The sequence below is a fragment of the Podarcis cretensis genome, assembly GCF_951804945.1.
Source record: "Podarcis cretensis genome assembly, chromosome: 12".
In the NCBI taxonomy this organism is placed as follows: Eukaryota; Metazoa; Chordata; class Lepidosauria; order Squamata; family Lacertidae; genus Podarcis; species Podarcis cretensis.
In genome coordinates this window covers 48,674,371-48,693,138 of record NC_137181.1, presented here as the reverse complement: position 1 = coordinate 48,693,138, position 18,768 = coordinate 48,674,371, and the positions used below count along the sequence as shown (strand labels likewise).

Here is an 18,768-nt window from a genome sequence, read left to right as displayed (position 1 = left end):
TGCTCTGAGCCAGTCTCAAATTTAAACGTGCTCAAGAGCAGGATTTCATTGAACTTGTTTTTATCTTTTTTTTTTAAAAAAAACATTGCTCCTGCTGTTGGCAGCTCAACTGTGGTCAGCACAAACTCTGAGGCCTTGTGTTGCTGCAACCCTCTACTAGCAGGGTTCAGTTTATTTTTGGTGTAGATAGGCTGGGAAGTGTGCATTCCTCATGAGAATGAAGTGTGGTCTGTGGATGATGAGAAATCCATGCAAGGGTTAGTTGAAAGGAGCCCATTGTGAGTTCCTGACCAAAGGCATTAATGTAGAGAAACGGTTGCACTGACGCCCTGAAAAGATGAAGAGGTCTGGTGTTGTATGAAAAAAGTTGTGCTCCGTTGCATTCTGAATTTGTGAGCTCACAGTGTTGCTCATGATGACTATGCTTTAATCCGTTTAGTCGTTTTAGAAATAGTTGCCCTTCAGAAACAAATAGGTTCAGTCTTTAATTTATTTATTTTTAATCTCTGCATTACAAAGGATTATTCTCCTGCCTATATATGATGGGGGTTAATTAAAAATAAAGAGGGCCCACAAACTTAATTTTCATGGTGGGACAACGATTTATAAATAGCCAACTTGTATCAAAAGTAATTTTAACCATAATTACAATTAAGCCTATTGTGTTTTGTTCAACAGAACAGGTGTGAAATGAAATGAAATGAAATGAAAAAGGATTGAGGTTAGGCAGGGTTTGCTGTCAGCTATAGGGATGCAGGGTGGTGCTGTGGGTTAAACCACAGAGCCTACGACTTGCCGGTCAGAAGGTCGGCGCTTCGAATCCCCGCGACGGGGTGAGCTCCCGTTGCTCGGTCCCTGCTCCTGCCAACCTAGCAGTTCAAAAGCACGTCAAAGTGCAAGTAGATAAATACCTTCTCCAGCGGGAAGGTAAACGGCGTTTCCGTGCGCTGCTCTGGTTCACCAGAAGCGGCTTAGTCATGCTGGCCACATGACCCTTGGCCAATAAAGTGAGATGAGCGCCACAACCCCAGAGTTGGTCACGACTGGACCTAATGGTCAGGGGTCCCTTTACCTTTACCTATAGGCACAGAATAGTTGAAAGCAGGGTGTTTATGCTAGATAACTGCTTTAGAAGCTAGCTTGAAGTCATTATGCAGTCTAATAGAGAATACATCATTGCTACTCATGCTGCTGCTCATGTTTAAATAGCCTCACCTACATTTGGCTTCTGAGGTTTAAATAACTCTGACATAGGAGCAGAGGTTCTGGGGGGTTTTTTGAGTTGTGTGAATGGAAACAGCTTGGTGGTTAAGAAGAAGATTTGCTGCTGAATTAATATACCATGCCAACATTCTTTTGGTGCTCAGTCACTTTTGCAGAGATGCTCTGACTATGTGAGGCAGCGAGGAAGGTATGTTCCCTCTCACATGCTTAATGTATGAGGCAGCATTGCAGTAGTCAAGGCATCATCTGTGCTGAAGATTCCTCTATTAGGATGGGCCACAGTTGGAGAATTGGCCAGAGAGACAAGACAGTAGATGGGAAGGGGAGAGCATGTCTAATATTGCTGACCATATCTATCTTGTGCAGGAATTTAAATTGGCATGATGTCATTGGCTACGATTAAAGGCATTTGTGTTATCACTTAAGTAGAGTAAGGGCCAAGATGCAGCTGGTGGACATGCCAACCAGTACCTGCCCTGGCTCCCACATGTGAATACAGGGTATTCAACCTCCCAGATCAAGTATTCCCAGTGACTTTAATCGCTACAGTGGTACCTCATGGTACAGACCCTTCAGGTTACAGACACTTCAGGTTACAGACTCCGCTAACCCAGAAATAGTACTCAGGGTTAAGAACTTTGCTTCAGGATAAGAACAGAAATTGGGCAGTGGCGGCAGCAGCGGGAGGCCCCATTAGCTAAAGTGGTACCTCAGGTTAAGAACAGTTTCAGGTTAAGAACGGACCTCCAGAATGAATTAAGTTCTTAACCCCGAGGTACCACTGTACACAGTTTAAGGATAGATCAAGTTGCAGATTACATGCTTCGGGAGTTCAAAGCAGAGCTCTAAGGTTAGGCACAAGACAAGACATTGTCTCAAAACCTGACATGCCCCCTTTTGCTGTCCTTTTGAAGAGCAGGGTGGGCACAGCCATTTGCTTCTTTGGTTTCCTGGATGATGGGTCTGAAAAAGCCAAGGGTTGTTAGGAGCCCCATATTCCCCTTCACAGGGCTACAGTTTCCAGAGGGGAAGTCTGGGAACTGTAGCTCTGTGAGGGAAATGGGAATCTCTCAGCATCCTTAAACAAAATACACTTCCCAGCATGCTTTGAGGGAAAGCCGTGGCAGTTTAAAACGGTGCAATACTGCTTTAAATCAAGGAATCGGTTATATAGAATTGTAGAGTTGGATAAGGACCCTGAGGGTCATCTAGTCTAGGCCCCTACAAGGCAGGAATATGCCTGCAACCATGGTGTCATCTGTATCATACTCTAGCCAGCTGAGCCATCCAGTAAATCCAGTAAATAGTGCAGATGGGGGTTTTCAGTCTCAGGTATTTTCTCTGGAGAATGGTGTGGGTTTTGTTGTTGAAGTTGACGGTATTCCCCGAGCCCTCTGAAGCACTACTTCTGCATTTAAGAAAAAATCACTGTAACCTTTCTGGGTAAAATTTGATGGTTGACTTCATAATCTTGTGACACCAGTTTTAATGACTCCATTATATTGCATTGTTTTGATAAAAGTAGCAGATAGTCGCCCTCCACCCCCGGTAAAACGTAAAGGACCCGTGACAGTTAAGTCCAGTTGCAGACGACTCTGGGATTGCGGTGTTCATCTCGCTTTACAGGCCGAGGGGGACGGCGTTTGTCCGCAGACAGTTTTTCCGGGTCATGTGGCCAGCATGACTAAGCCGCTTCTGGCGAAACCAGAGCAGCGCACGGAAACGGTGTTTACCTTCCCACCGGAGTGGTACCTATTTATCTACTTGCACTTTGACGTGCTTTTGAACTGCTAGGTTGGCAGGAGCAGGGACCGAGCAACGGGAGCTCACCCCATCGTGGGGATTCAAACTGCCAACCTTCTGATCAGCAAGCCCAAGAGGCTCAGTGGTTTAGACCACAGTGCCACCTGCATCCCTCCCCCACTGGTAGTGCTATTCAAAACCCTAGCGAACCTTATTTCTGTTATCAGAATAAATTTGTTTTCAGATAAAACGGGCACACGGTCTTTGGACAAAGCTGTATGCATCTAATGGAATTGCAAAATATGTCATGCACTTTCACTTTGTCACTGTGGTGGGACCAAACTAGAGATGGATATTAATTTTATTAATTTTATTTCCACATTTATCTGCATTTTAAAAAAGGCCTTCACAGAAATTTGTACTTAAAGATGTATTTTTGTCCTGAAATGCACATTTAAAAATGCATTTTGGTACTCACCGAGAACTGTATCACAAATTTCTGATGCATACAAAATCTGAAGAATAATTATATTCCAATCTGCATATTAATCTGGGAGGTGTGGATGAGGCCACTGCTTCAAAACGCACATAAATTAAATTCCTCAAGCATCTTTACTCAGAAGCTGGTGTTCATGTTGTTTTATGAAGTGCCTAATCATACTTGATGCTGTAAGCATCTAAAAATAAATAGTCCTGCCTGTAGGCTTACAGTCTAATCAAGGACAAGGCATGTTGGGAAGTAAAGGAAAGAGAAGGTGGAAGAAGAGTCAAATTTGAAGAAAAGTCAAAGTAAACACATGTCAGAGGACACGCTTGATTGTAGGAAAATCAGGTGTTGGGTGAGAGGGTATTCTGATGGCAGGAAGTTGCAATGGACATAGAAATGCAAGCAAGAGAATAGAGAAAGTCAGGTTGTTCATCATAAAGCTTAGATTCTGAGAAGAAGCATATAAAAATGGGAAAGAATAGGTTATATAGGAGAATGCTATAGTAGAATTAAGGAGTGCTAGTAGAACTGAGGAACGCTAGTAGAATTAAGGCCTGTTCTACACAGAGATGCTATTTTTCTTTTCTTTTTCCCCCTGTTTGGTTGCAAAGGATGATATATTGTCTACTGTAAAAGATATAATAATTTGACTCTTACAGTACATAAAAAAATAAATGTTGCTCTCAGCTTGAAGTAGTTCTTTCAGGCCATATTCCAAGTTGCATGATTGATCTGCGTATTTCACAAGAGCAGATATCCTGCACGCTGAGATTGCACGGCACGGCTTCCTCCTCAAATCTTGGTCGGCCTTCTTTCACTTGGCTGATGTAAACAATGGTGAGATGGCTGGTTTCCCCCCTACTCTTTATTGGAGAAATTGGGGGGGGTGGACTCTAGTAGTGTACGACAGAATACATAGCTGTCTTCTGTCTGCCACTTAAGTCTTTAACAAGCCTCGTAACAAGCAAAGTCGAGTTGCATCACACGCACATTTAACTTGCAATAATGAAGGTATACACTCTTGGCTGCAGCTTCATCCCAGTCTTCTGCTTATGACTCTCTCTGCCTGCCTCATTTCTCCTCGTTGCTCACATATGGAGATGAGGGGAGCCAGCAGAAACACAGAGAGGGACTTTCTCCTAGCCACCAGGTAAAATGAAAGGTAATTTTTTTTTCTTCAAATGATATTTATTAGAAGTTTCAAAAATTGCAAAAAAAGCAAAAGAGGGAACAACAAAAAATTAACAAAACATACATAACAGTACATCAAAAAAGAAAAAAAAACCACATAAAAACCAATACACCAATAACAATTAAAAAAACAAAAACACACACATACAATATTCCATACAGTGGTGCCCCGCAAGACGAATGCCTTGCAAGACGGAAAACCAGCTAGACGAAAGGGTTTTCCGTTTTGGAGGTGCTTCGCAAAACGAATTTCCTATGGGCTTGCTTCGCAAGACAAAAATGTCTTGCGAGTTCCTGCGGGTCCCCCACCCTTTTTCTAAGCCGCTAAGCCGCTTATCAGCTGATCCGCTAAGCCGCTTATCAGCTGATCCGCTAAGCCGCTTATCAGCTGATCCGCTAAGCCGCTTATCAGCTGATCCGCTAAGCCGCTTATCAGCTGATCCGCTAAGCCCCTAAGCCGCTAATAGCGCTAATCCACTAAGCCGCTAATGGGCTTGCTTCGCAAGACGAAAAAACCGCAAGACGAAGAGACTCGCGGAACGGATTCTTTTCGTCTTGCGAGGCATCACTGTATCTCCATCCTTCATTTACTTGTTTCATCGACCTCCTCACACCTCCCTTTTTGTGTTCTAGTTTAGTTATTTGTTTCAGCAAATTCTTTCCATCTTTCTCAATTTTTATTGAGTAATTTGTCTTAACAGTCTAACCTATTAGTTAACAAATCCTTTCCATCTTTCACTTTATTCTGTCATCCAATTTACCTTAATTTATTTTAACCTTATCTTTCTATAAAATACCTTAAAGCTTAACACTTAATATTTATTTGTACATAATTCCTTATATAATTTCTACTAAAGCCAAATATTTTCATTCCAACATTTTCCTAATGCTCATTAATTTTACACTAATTCCCAATATAAGTTTTTAAAAAAAAAAAAAAAAATCCAATCTTCCTCCAGTGTCTCTTCTCCTGGTCTCGGGTTATGTCAGTCCTTACTGTCCGTTCCATCTAGTCCATCAACCTAGTAATCTTATGTCCGAGGCTCTTAAGTCTTTTCCATGTCCCTTCTGCAGATCTTCCTCTTGTTTGTACTTGCACTTTACCTTATCTTTTGTTGATCTCTTTCTTAATTCCTTTCCTTTCTCATTGAGGAGCAGGTCTCGGGGATGTTCCAACTCAAAAATATCTCCATCTCTCCTCAGCAGATCGGCCCATTCCCCACAATCAATAGTGTAGTCCAGAAAATATTTAAAGGCACGTTTCAAAGTCCCTCCAAACTTAAGGGCCCCCACAGCTCCAGACCCCAAAATGAAAGGTAATTTTGACTATATGCAATTTTTGCATATATGTGCTGCTTCTGCAATGTAACCTGCACATGTGACTAGAATGTAATTGTAATTGTTCATGCACAATATGCAAGTAAATGTACCACTGCAAAGTGCCCCAGATTTTGGTACTTCTTAGGAAAGAATTGATGATAAATCTGGCACATTGGAAATCCTGAATGCCCAAAGGGAGCCATGATGACAGCCCAGTGGGATTTGGCATATTTCTTTTCTTCCTTAATGGACTTACAGTTGTACCTCGGGTTACAGACGCTTCAGGTTACAGACTCTGCTAACCCAGAAATAGTACCTCGGGTTAAGAACTTTGCTTCAGGATGAGAACAGAAATCATGCGGCGGTGGCACAGTGGCAGTGGGAGGCCCCATTAGCTAAAGTGGTACCTCAGGTTAAGAACAGTTTCAGGTTAAGAACGGACCTCCAGAACGAATTAAGTTCTTAACCCAAGGTACCACTGTATTTACCCCCAGAATGCTTATCAAACAAAGAACTTATTACTGGTTCCATTAAGTCTGTTTCCAGTGTAACATACAAGAAGGAGAGAAACAACTGCAATGGTAAAGTGAAAGCAGTGTGCAGGCACTTAGCAGAAGAGTGGAATTTGGTGTGTGTCCATTTTTGGGTGGTAGAAGGAAAATAAAAGCGAATGCGCTGTCTTGTGACAACATCTTCTGCAGTCACAAGATGCAAAAGGCTCTTGCCGTTCAACTCAACACATCATATGAGTCCTGGGCTTGTGTCCTTTAAGTAAACGGCCCTGAGAATCGGGCCCACCCTAATTCTCTGCATTGCCACCAGCAGAAAACATCTGTTCTTCGATCTGGAAATTACTGCAGGAAACCAATCTGGCATGGGATAGTGAAACTTCATTTCAAGAAATAGTCTGGGAAAGGGAAGAGCTGTGGACTTGGTACTCTTCCCAGTAGCTGATTTATTGAGAAATATCCAGTGCTGGAGAGAAGTAAATCACGATTTAAATTAGCTGCCTCTCTAGAGGAATCTTATTGCCACTCCCCAGATTATGATTTCAAGTCTTGGGATGTTCTCCCAAGTCACTTGTGAGAAACAGATGAGTAAACAGAGGAGTCCCTAGGTTTTCTTTGATATCCGTATCTGCCTTCTGATAAGTCATTATGCATTATGATTTGGAAAAGTACTTGCAATAAAAAATTAAAGAAACCTTGGAAGCAGCTCTTATTTTGTTTTATTGTTTTGATGAATCAACATGTGCATCACATAGCAACACACTCATTGGAAACAACAGCCAATCCCTGCTCTCTGATGAGTGTGACCTGTAATGATGCACATGTTTCCAAAAACCTGTTCCTCGTATTCACACTTCACAGTTTTTTGTTGGTTTTTTTAAAAAAATATTTTTATTAAAGTTTTCTTGGTCTACAAAGGTATGTGCAATGTATTTTTTCAAGTTACGTGTTGAGCTGTGTATGTGATAAAGGAGAGCCATACCGGGGTGAAGGTGTCTTATTCTATTTGTCCCCGTGTCAGTTTCAGTTTATTGGTTAATTTTTCTAGTAGGGCTGTTTCCCATACTATTTGGTACCATTGGTCCACGTTTACTCCTGACAGGTCTCTCCAGTATCTGGCTATGGTGTTTCTGGTTGCTGAGAGAAGGTGGGCTATGAGTTCTTTGTGATGTGAGTGGGCATTATTGTCTTGGAGTATGTTTAGTAGAGCCAGTTCTGGGGTGATTTCTAATACTTGCTTAGTTATTTTACATATTTCTTGTATGGCTGTAGTTCAAAATAGTTGGGTTTTGGGGCACTCCCACCACATTTGTATGTATGTGCCTGTGGAGGTGCACCCTCTCCAGCATTTTGGTGAGGTTCCTGGGCGTATTAGTGCTAATTTCCTTGGTGTTAGGTACCACTTGTTGGTGAGTTTTCTGCTAAAATGATCTTTGCCAAATGCTTGTCCGGATAAACATCTGAGTAAGCAAGCAGATGCAACACAGAGAAATCCTTGGTTGGGTCTGTATGTGCCTTAAAGGTTTAATAGTAGGCCGGTGTTGGGAGAGGGATTGGGGGAATCTGTTGAAGGGAGAAGAGTGCTTAATCCCGTCCCCTATTCCAATAATAATAATAATAATAATAATAATAATAATAATAATAATAATTTATACTCCGCCTGTCTGGCTGGGTTTCCTCAGCCACTCTGGGCAGTTTCCAGCAAAATATTAAAATACAATAATTCGTCAAATATTAAAAGCTTCCCTAAACAGGGCTGCCTTCAGATGTCTTCTAAAAGTCAGATAGTTGTTTATTTCCTTCACATCTGATGGGAGGGCGTTCCACAGGGCGGGTGCCACTACTGAGAAGGCACTCTGCCCGGTTTCCTGTAACCTCCCTTCTTGCAGGGAGGGAACCACCAGAAGGCCCTTGGAGCTGAACGATGTGGGTGGAGATTCTCCTTCAGGTACAGCGGCATAGCGTGGGTTGTCAGCACCCGGGGCAAGGCAAGTAATTTGCGCCCCTAACCCCTAACCTGCCGCCGCTGCCAGCTTCTTCTTGCTGCCGCCTGGGCTGGGGTATTTACAGTAAGGTAGCCACGACGGCGGCAGCAGGTCCGTGTCAGGTGATCTGAGGCGAGTTGCCGCTGGTGCTGCCGCCCAAACGAGGCCGCTTGCCCGGAGGAGGAGGAGGAGGGCAGAGAGGTGAGGAAAATGCAACATGGCCCAGCAGCTGCAGCGGGGCTGTGAGAAGGGGCTGCCTGGCGCGCCCTCCGCGGCCCTGACGCGCGGGGACCGTGGTGAACGCTGAGAGCCGCTGCCTGCCAGACGCCTTCAGCCCGGACGCGCGCACAGCTTGTCGGTTCCGTGAGACATGGGGCTCTGCTACAGCCTGCGCCCGAGGCTGCACCCCCCACGCTACGCCACTGTTCAGGTATACTGGGCCGAGGCCGTTTGCTGCTGTTCGCTCCATGAGACAAGAAAATTCAAATACCCATCTGTTATTTTTTTAAGAAGGCGAGATCCTATCACAAGGATCATAATGTCATAACTATTCTTTATATATGTAAAATAGCATTCTTGTTGAGATATGACAGGCAGCCATCATTTGTGTTTTGTGGAAACAGTTGAAGTCCTATTTCCCAGTTGGATGAATGGGTCTCCGCCATTTTGATTTGGTTTGTTCAACATATCTGCTGGTTTTTGTGTTGTTTTGAACTGTTTTTAGCTATTTTTTACTGAACATTACTTGTGATGCTTGCATGAAAGTGATGAATGATGACGGCTATAAATACGTATATAGCCTTAGAAGCAAAAGACAGTACTTTTATTCACGGCAAAATACTGCTGGTGCTATTAAGAGGGGAAAGGGTTGTAGCACCTTTCACAGACTTAATTGAAAGACCATACTTTCACAACCCCTCCTTCCTCCACACCTTTTAGCTGTAGAATATTCACTGTAAACTGAGGAGGCAAGTTTTGTAGAGTGTTTTAAAAAAAAAGGTGTTGAATGCAAACCTTTTTAAAAAATCACACGTTTTTCAACATGTGGCACCTGCAGGATCTTTGATCAAGAGTAGCAAATTAACATTAGGGTTCTTTTTATTATTATTGTGCAACACCACGGATTCCCACGGTTTTTGCAAAAGAGATTTGAAAGCTGTTCCCACAACTGCTTCAGCTCTCTACACTGCTGACAAAGCAAACCTCTACAAAGCACCTTAACTGCTTACGTTGTTTTGCATGTTGTTTTGCCCATAGGTGTACAAGCATCTCAACCAGTACTGTTAATTGGAAACTCCGTAGAAGAGCCATTTCTGCCTTTGACCATATTTTCTCTGCCTTACTCCTGCTGACTTAGTGTTTTGATGTCACAGATGCCCTAGTCTGGCAGATTTGGGCCTACCAGTCTGATGTCAGAGCAGTTAGCTTTGACCAGAAGAGCAATTTGACAGGCCTTGTGAAAATTGTAACTACTGAATTTTGAGGTCTGTGATCAAGCTACATTAAAATTAAGCTCTAGAATGGCATGGGATTTCAAAATACGCCCTTCTGGTTCTATTTGTTTTGGAGCTTCCAGGTCAGTGTTTCCCAAACTCCGGTTTCCAGCTGTTTATCTGACTACAGTTCCCATCATCCCTGACCACTGGTCTTGCTAGCTAGGGATGATGGGATTTGTAGTCCAAAAACAGCTGGAGACCCAAGTCTGGGAAAACACTGTTCCAGATGGAAATGGGTAAGAACAGACCATATGTATTTGTGAAAGCAAAAACCAGAATACAGAAACTATCTGTCTGTTTGTCTGTCTGTCATCTATCTACCTGTCTATCGATCTATTTTTATTGAATTTATATACCGTCCTATACCCACAGGGTATATGAAACGCTTCCTAGTGTGGCCTTGAAATGAGGATAAACATGTGATTTTGAAGGAAGAAAAATCCCCTTATAGTTGAGCCACTTTGTTCTTTTGGCAATTGGCAAAAAGAAGAAGAAAAAGGGTGCAACTTTCTACTTGTTCACATCAAGCTACCTAAGACAGTAATTTTAAAAAATAAATCTGTGAGCACTATTAGGGTAAACAGATCATAGAAATGAACAGAATGTGCTTCAGATAAGTGAAACAATTTTACCTCCTAAAAGTATGTTTGCTTGTTCCCAGCTATCTGCCTTTATAAATAAACTAGTACATTGAACACCCTTATGCTTTTTATGTTTGGAACTATGTTTTCCCACCAGCTTGGTTTCTAAACCAAACCATAATATACACCTGCCTCTTGTGGGTATACTCTATTTCTCCCATGCTTGGATTACTACTTAAGTGTTACGGAGTCTTCATCTGACCTGTGTTTGTGTCTTCTTTAGGAACCTGCGTGAAGTGCAACAAAGGTGTATATGGCGCAAACCAAGCTTGCCAGGCAATGGGGAATCTCTACCACGACGGATGCTTTACCTGTGGGGCATGTAGTAAGTATCTGTTATATCAAGGAAAAGCTTCTCTGTTTACAGGCGAGACAAGATTTGCAGAAAACGTGTGCCTTGCAGTGAAAAAAATGAGCACAAACCTGATGTCAGGGGTCAGCAAAGTCAGGTGTCTGCTGATCTCCAAAACTTAGCAGAGGCTCCTAAAATGCTGCCTTAACTCTTCATCATTTTTTTCTTTCACATGTGCACTTCTGCAGATATGCAGGAGCAGGGAGACCTAAGCCCTCAGCACTTTTGCATTCCTGGCACAATCTTTGCCTCCTTTTAATTAGGAAGGGATTTTTAATTGCATGGTGAACTCCTGGAATATCTATCCAGTCTTCCCACATCTTTGTCTCTTCTTTTTGATTATGACAGCCAACGTCTTCAGTCATATTCTCCCCAGTTTTGGGGCCAGAGCCAGTACATTGTTGACCATCTTCAGCAGCTGGACTGAGGAAAATATTCAGCCAGTGGGCTGAAAAATCAGGCGAACAACCTCCTTCTCATACTGGTAGATGGGACTCCAACCAAGAATTGGGAAATAAGCTTCTCTGATGTTAGATTGGTGGTTAGATTTTCTCTTCCCCTGCTCCCGATTTCATAGATGGAAGAGTAACCATTTTACAGAGAGTTAGCAAGTGTTTGGAGTCCTATAATAATACGTTTATGGTTCTGCTGGAAATAGAGAGCGCTCCACTCTCATGGTCTCTGTCTCTTTCCATTGAGACAACTATTTTAGTCATACCTGTTTATATTTAGAGGGATGTTTGTTAGTGTGTATTCAGTGGCAGTACAGGCCACCTGGCTCTTTAGTATATATACTTAGGACCTTGTACCTCACTTCCCAAAATAGGGATTCCATTCTTTCTTGTACTCATAGTTACGATAAATGCTTCACTGTTTCCGGGAATGCGTTTTATATAAATCTCTAAATTTACTCGTGCCTTGCAGGCTTATATAAGCATCTCTTCAATAATAGTTGAAACACAAGCTCTTGTCATCTTACACCGGTTTCGAAGGCTTAGCACACAGGCTTTTCAGACTTCTACTTTCAGGGAACCTTTTCATAGCAACTTGTCCACTGGAGAACCTCTGAAACTTGCAAAGGGTTCCAGTGTGAGATGTGGGGAGTCGACACCTCATGCAAAACGAATGTGTGCCAAAGAATACACCTCATGGCTGGCATTTTGGAGGGGAGAGATGTAGCTCAGAGGTATAGAATCAGATTTACGAACCAGAAGCTTCAGGTTCAATCCCTGTGTCAGGCAACAGTGGATCCAACCCCCATGGCAGGTTGTCAGGAACAGATAAGACAAGGAAAAGTACCAACTGCTTTTTATTCAGTATTCACAGAGAGAGGCTTGGGAATGCAACCTCTTGGAATAATGGCGTTGCCACAAGTGAGTCTCCACCATCTCCCTCTCCTTCATGTGTCATCACTACGGGTGCTGAGAAGTGCCTTCTGCCTTTGAGCTCTTTGCTCTCCTACTTTCAATGCTCGCTGGGTTCTGGAAGAGGGGGGTCTGGAATGCTTTCTAAAGACGCTGTGTCCATCAGTTGTTCTTCCCCCCTCCTCTGGTGTTTCTTCTTCCTCCTCTCCCATTATTTCCCAGCTTTCCCCCTCATCTGCCTCTGAGCTGTGATCTCCCACAACCCCCTGTTGTAATTCTCAACTGTCTCCTTCTTCTCTGGAAGGGTTGGGCTAGGGAGGCGGTCTCCACCATTCCCCCTCTGCCTGGTCCCTGACACCCTGGCGTCTCCAGCTACGGCTAGGAGAGAGCCCTTCCTCAAACCTGGAGAGCTGCTAGGCAGTGTAGACCAGATGTGGAGAACCTTTGGCCCACCATAGGTTGCTGAACTACAAGCCCCATAATCCCTAACTGTTGGCCAGGTCCTTTGGGGCTAATGGGAATTGTAGTTCAGCAACACCTGGTATAGACAGTGCTAAGCTAGATGGGGAAAAGGGTTCTGACTCCATATCAGCTTCCCATGTTCCTATGAACACTACTACTGGTGGACAAGCTGTCTTCCCAAGGGGCTTGTCTGCTTTTAGTGACCTTCTCCTTTGGGAAACTGCCATGTCCCAGGCCAGACGGACTTGCCCAACGGATCCAAGTTACAAGAAAGGAGATTTGGACTAAACATCAGGAAGAACTTTCTGCATGACAGTGGAGCACGTTGGCATGAGTGACGTTATCTGATACCATAGATTCCCTTTTAAACCTAAACTGCTCCCATGTCCTCATCTTGATTAGGCTTCTGTTTAAAAATATTTAAATAAGTGGGCTTAGCTGCCCAGAGCTACAAATGTTCTAAATTCTACACTATAAATAGGTTGTACCCTTGGAGGTCAACCCCATTTATTTTAGTCACACTTGTGTGCAAAAAAGTATGCTTAGGTTTTTATGTGGGGATTTGTATTTTGGCATTGAGGGTAAATGCACTGCATATATAATTAGTATTATTCCGTATCAAATGAATGTCAGAATTAATCCTCTCTAGGCGAATGGGACTCTGCCATATTTTGCTAGCCATTACAAGGCTGTTGCATTGGCATTGCCCTCAGTAAAAATGCAAATGATAGATCTGCAACCTTAAAGTGCCCAAGGAGTCAACAATCAAATTGGAGCTCTCAGGCATATTTACATGGGTATACAGGAAGTCGCTTTGTATTCTCTCTTGGACAGGCTTTTATAACTTGAGGGCTAGTTTAGGAGGCAAGAGCTATGGCTGAGGACTCCAGTACTTGGGTTTGCTTCAGGAATTGCTCATGGGACTGGCTGTAACAAATGCAAAAAGGGATGTGACCTCATTTCTCTTGTGCAAAGGGTTTGCGTCAGAGGGAAGATGAGGCGTCGTGTGTTACAGCCAGTCCCATGAGACCCTTTGATACTAGTCTAGTTTCACACATTTGTTTGGAACGCAAACTCTTCCCAGCGATGTCGTATAAGCCACATAGACTTGGCATTTTCGTGTCATATGTTTGTCATATTTTGAGCTGTCTTGAACCATGAGGTCATGATAGGAACGATGAGAGCCAAGGAAAAAAGTGCAGAGGAAGTACTTTAAATGACTGAAAGAAATTAGGGGAGGTAAAAGGCTTAGAAACGAAAAAGAAGACGTTTGACATGCATGGGAACTGATGTTCCAGATGTTAGGTAAATCATAAAATCCACAATTGGAGCCTGAAGTTTTTCACATCTTGGAAAGGGGGTGAGTTATGCCAGCAAATAGAAATGGTAGAATTTTGTTCTTTTGGTGTTCTGTCCTTAATAACAGAGGTGAGAATGATTGTTGAGGAAAGGGATAGTACCTACATCAGAGGAGGGTTGGAGTCTTTTTTGTATTTTAGTTCTTACTCATTTTCATCTTTAAACATGGTTTAACATGGTTGTATTGATGTATCTTTGTTGACATTAGAGCATTATGCTTTTGTAGCATTATACATGACTTCTGATATAATGAGTTTCCAGGAAAACGTTAGAGAATGTGAGATAAGCAATGGACCTGGTTTTATTTCACTGAACAACCCCCCATATACTTCTGAGGTGGAAAAGTGGATGTAAATGCTTTTAATTAATGAAAATCCCCTTCACTCCCCCCCCCCCCAAGATGTCAACTCAAAGACAAAGACAAAGCTAGATTCACCATAAAACTCTATCATTCCATGGACCTTCACCTGGAGTACAGTTGGGATGATTGCCCTCAGAATTAATATTTAAAATACTATTTTCAGTTTCCATGAACTTCAAACTTTTCCCAAATCCCCGCTGTACATTTTTTTGGGGAAATGTATTGAGTACCTAGCTAGTTATGTTAAAATCTTCAGAGATCTAACTCAAATGCTGATGAGAGAAATGTTCTCTTGTCTGCCTTGTTGGCTTGGGCTTGTTTTGGTTTCTTTTTGAACTAGGGTAATAAGCATGGGCAGAACCAGCACAAAAATAGGAAACAGTCAAAAGTCGAAGGGATTGATGCCGACCACAGGGAGGATGGCGACTGATTTGCTATTTCCCTGATGTGGGTTCAGGAGCATGTTCAGACCGAATAAAACATCTCCTTTGACGTAAATGAAACTGAGTACCACAGTGTTCAGTGGAGTTAGGTTCTTTTTGGTAATCTGAATTTTATATTACAGAGGTCCAAAGTCCAAAATTCATTTTGATTATATGGGCCCTGCTGTCCATTGTATAATAAAGAGGGGGCATCTAGAAGATAAAAACATGCTACTGTTAAGTCTTAAGTATGAGGGAATGAGAGCTGTTGCTTAAATGGATCAGCCATGCACAAGCGACAGGCATCAAATCTTTAATTACAAACTGCAAAGGGAAAACGTGTCCTGTAATTATAGTCAGTAAAAAAGGACAGTAGAAATACCAACATGGTTATTTCGTGCATGAACTCTGGCTGGCAGTGAAATGGATGAGTATAGCAGACAGTGGACTTGAAGTATTGCTAGGAACCAAGAGTTCAGGACCCAGCCTCTCTGTAGTAGTAATTAGCTGTCTCTGGAGAAGCCCATAAATTAAGCTGTCTGACATTTCTATGAGAGGACATCATAGTAAGCAGAATTTACCCTCAGTGCATGTCTTCAAAGAGGTATGCAGGTGGTCTGATGCAATAAAGCACAACCTCTGTCTCTTGAGAACCGTATTATGTCTCTCAAGTAAGAGAATGTCTTATATTTCAAAATATCACAGCTTCATAACAATGAAAAGAGCCTTATTTTAGAATACTGCAGCTCCACACATCACATTGCTTTAGGCTGAAATCCTATAACCACTTACTTGGGAGTAAGCTCTTAGTGGTGCATATTCTGAGAAGGCTTGCACTGACTTTTTAATTTTATTTTTAACTGTTAATCTGGCAGCTGCGTTGGCTCCAGTCGTCTGCACTTCAATTTTTTAATTTTTACATTCAGACATATTTATGCGAGACAGCACAGTGAAGCATAAGACTCTTGGGATTTGGCGCTTATAAAGCTGCAGGCACCTTTCATCCGAGATTTGATATTCTGTTAAGCGGTAACAGAACATAACAAACAGTGCAAATTGCATCGTTCTGTCATAGCCACATCATTGCTGCCAAGTTTAAAGACAGGCACAATGCAACTGATAGACTATATGGAATTGGCTGAGATGACCGGCAGAATCCGAGACCTGGGAGAGGAGAGGGTTGAAGAAGACTGGAAGAAATTTAGGATTTATTTACAAAAACATTGTAATTTAATTGGATGTTAAGAAGGATGCCAGATCATAAACAATTGAGCACCACTAAATTAGACGTAATCTGGATGATAAATGAGATATATAAATGAGGAAAATATAATTTTTTTGGAGAATTAGTAGACTAAATTAAATGAATGAGACTTAAGAATGTAAACAAGTTGATAAATTGCTGGAAAAAGTTTTACAATGATGCAAGTGGGAGCGGGGGACGTGAGGGAGTCCAAAGAAGCTCTGAAAATATGTTATGACACATGTTTTATTGTTTATTATTTTTGCACTTTTGTATTTAAAAAATCTCAATAAATATTAAAAAAAAAAAAAGACAGGCACAATGCAGAATTTCTGTTAAGTGACTTGTGCCTGTCACATAAGTGGTAGCTATCCAAGATATGTCCTTTTTTTCCAGTGAGAGCTTTCATTGCCCAGAAAAATAATCTGAAGTGGGAGTATTTCATGTGGTTGCAAAGTCCTCCCTTCACTTGCTTTTCCTGCCCTTGTGAAAAGTATTGGCTGTAAAAAGCCAAAAAGCCTTCAGACAGCTGCTTGTTTTGATAACCGTTTGAGCTTTTTAAACCATTGAATTGAGACCCAACTGGCTTGGGTTCCTGAGGCACATTTTCTTTTGTGACTCTCAGGCTGGTCCTTGAGATTTGGACCCAGAGTTTTCAGGGACATCTTGCAACGTTCCAGTAAAACTGCATCCCTGCATAGAGGGATGGAGAAACGCTCTGTAAATGTGGAATTCAGTGCCCAGAACACATGGGCCTTAGCAGAATATGATCCATACACAATATCAGGGAATAATTTGAGCTATAGTTTTATGATAGGTGAGCCCCGGAATCAATTATAAAACCAAATAAAATGTAAAGTGATAAAATGGCTATGTGCAGGTCCAGTTTGCTTCTGATTGCTCAGTGATTTATTTATTTCAAATATCCCAATAACAGAGATATTCTGGAAGAGCACTGTTAGTTGTCCCCCATGTTTCAGAGGCTAAATTGGCCTCAACCAGAAGTGGGGCATTTATTGGTGTGGAACAATCCTCCAAGAGAGATTCAGCAGGCATCCTGGCTTTTGACTTTCAAGCTTCTCTTGAAATATTTGTTGTTGTTGTTGTTTAGTCGTTTAGTCGTGTCCGACTCTTCGTGACCCCATGGACCAGAGAACACCAGGCACTCCTGTCTTCCACTGCCCCCCGCAGCTTGGTCAGACTCATGCTGGTAACCTCGAAAACACTATCCAACCATCTCATCCTCTGTCGCCCCCTTCTCCTTGTGCCCTCCATCTTTCCCAACATCAGGGTCTTCTCCAGGGAGTCTTCTCTTCTCATGAGGTGGCCAAAGTACTGGAGCCTCAGCTTCACAATCTGTCCTTCCAGTGAGCACTCAGGGCTGATTTCCTTCAGAATGGAGAGGTTTGATCTTCTTGCAGTCCATGGGACTCTCAAGAGTCTCCTCCAGCACCATAATTCAAAAGCATCAATTCTTCGGCGATCAGCCTTCTTGATGGTCCAGCTCTCACTTCCATACATCACTACTGGGAAAACCATAGCTTTAACTATACGGACCTTTGTTGGCAAGGTGATGTCTCTACTTCTCAAGATGCTGTCTAGGCCTGTCATTCTCTTGAGTAGGAGTAGCCAGTCATCAGTCATTTTAATGATTGTTTTGGCTCGCTTTTAAATGTTTTCATGTTGTTGTACACTGCTCCAGTGTTTTGCAAGGGGACTGGGTATATAAATACTTATATAAACAAACAAGCATGCATCCTTTCCTCTATTGGTCAGTCAGCATTCCTAGGGTTTCTTACGAAAGGATTTTTTTTAAAAATTACAAATGTTGCAAAACAAAACCACAAAATAGCACAACTTGTGATAAAGAATTGAAGCAATAAACACACACAAATAGCAGCTTCAAACAGTGCAGCTCAAAAAGTTGGCAGCATATACCGTATTTTTCACTCTTATCAGACGCACCGGACCATAAGACGCACCTAGTTTTTAGGGGAGGAAAACAAGAAATAAAAAAGCAATGCAAAGCATCCTGAGCTAAGAGGGATGGAGCGCTCCTCCATCCTCGCTCAGGAGGCCTTGCGGGGTTATCCCTGAAACCAGGAGAGCAAGTGGGATTGGTGCGCACTGATCTTGCCCTCCTGGCTTCAGTGAAAGCAAGCCTACTGGCTTTCTCCCCACCTCCCGCAAGAGCCACACACTCTTTAAAGGGAGCGCGGCTCTTGGGGGGGCTTTTCTGGGAGGTGGGGGAAAGGGACAGAGCCGCAAGCTCTGTCCCTTCCCCCATCTCCCGCAAAAACCAGGGATAGCTGAGCGAAGCCACTGCAGGGCAGAGGTATGAAGGCTCCTGCCTGCCCTGCGGAGGCTTTGTGCGGCTAAGCCAGAAGCCAGGGCAGCGAGCAGGATCTCAGGGCAGTGACCCCACGCACACGCTCCACATGGCTCTTTAAAGGGAGCGCTGAGCAGAGCATTCACTCCATAAGACTCGCACACATTTCCCCTTGCTTTTTAGGAGGGGAAAAGTGTGTCTTATAGAGCGAAAAATACGGTAAAAGCTTAGGAAGAGATATATATATATGTTTTGCCCAGTACTGAAATCATAGTTACCG

The 18,768-nt window shown here is 42.7% G+C and overlaps 1 protein-coding gene and 1 long non-coding RNA gene across 3 annotated transcripts in view; one reads left to right on the top strand and one right to left on the bottom strand.

Annotated features, from left to right (window-relative positions):
• The window catches only part of LIMD1 (LIM domain containing 1), a 49,907-nt gene that overhangs the window by 18,413 nt on the left and 12,726 nt on the right, over positions 1 to 18,768 (top strand). For both annotated transcript variants that reach the window (XM_079947286.1, XM_079947285.1), the window contains exon 3: positions 10,820 to 10,921. In XM_079947286.1, the coding sequence (XP_079803412.1) occupies positions 10,820 to 10,921 (102 nt within the window). The remainder of the gene's footprint in view (positions 1 to 10,819; positions 10,922 to 18,768) is intronic.
• On the bottom strand, positions 80 to 1,766 carry LOC307199588. The gene is made up of 2 exons (XR_013832087.1): positions 1,079 to 1,766; positions 80 to 743 (listed from the first exon to the last, which is right to left on the bottom strand). It is a non-coding gene; the product is annotated as an uncharacterized lncRNA (long non-coding RNA).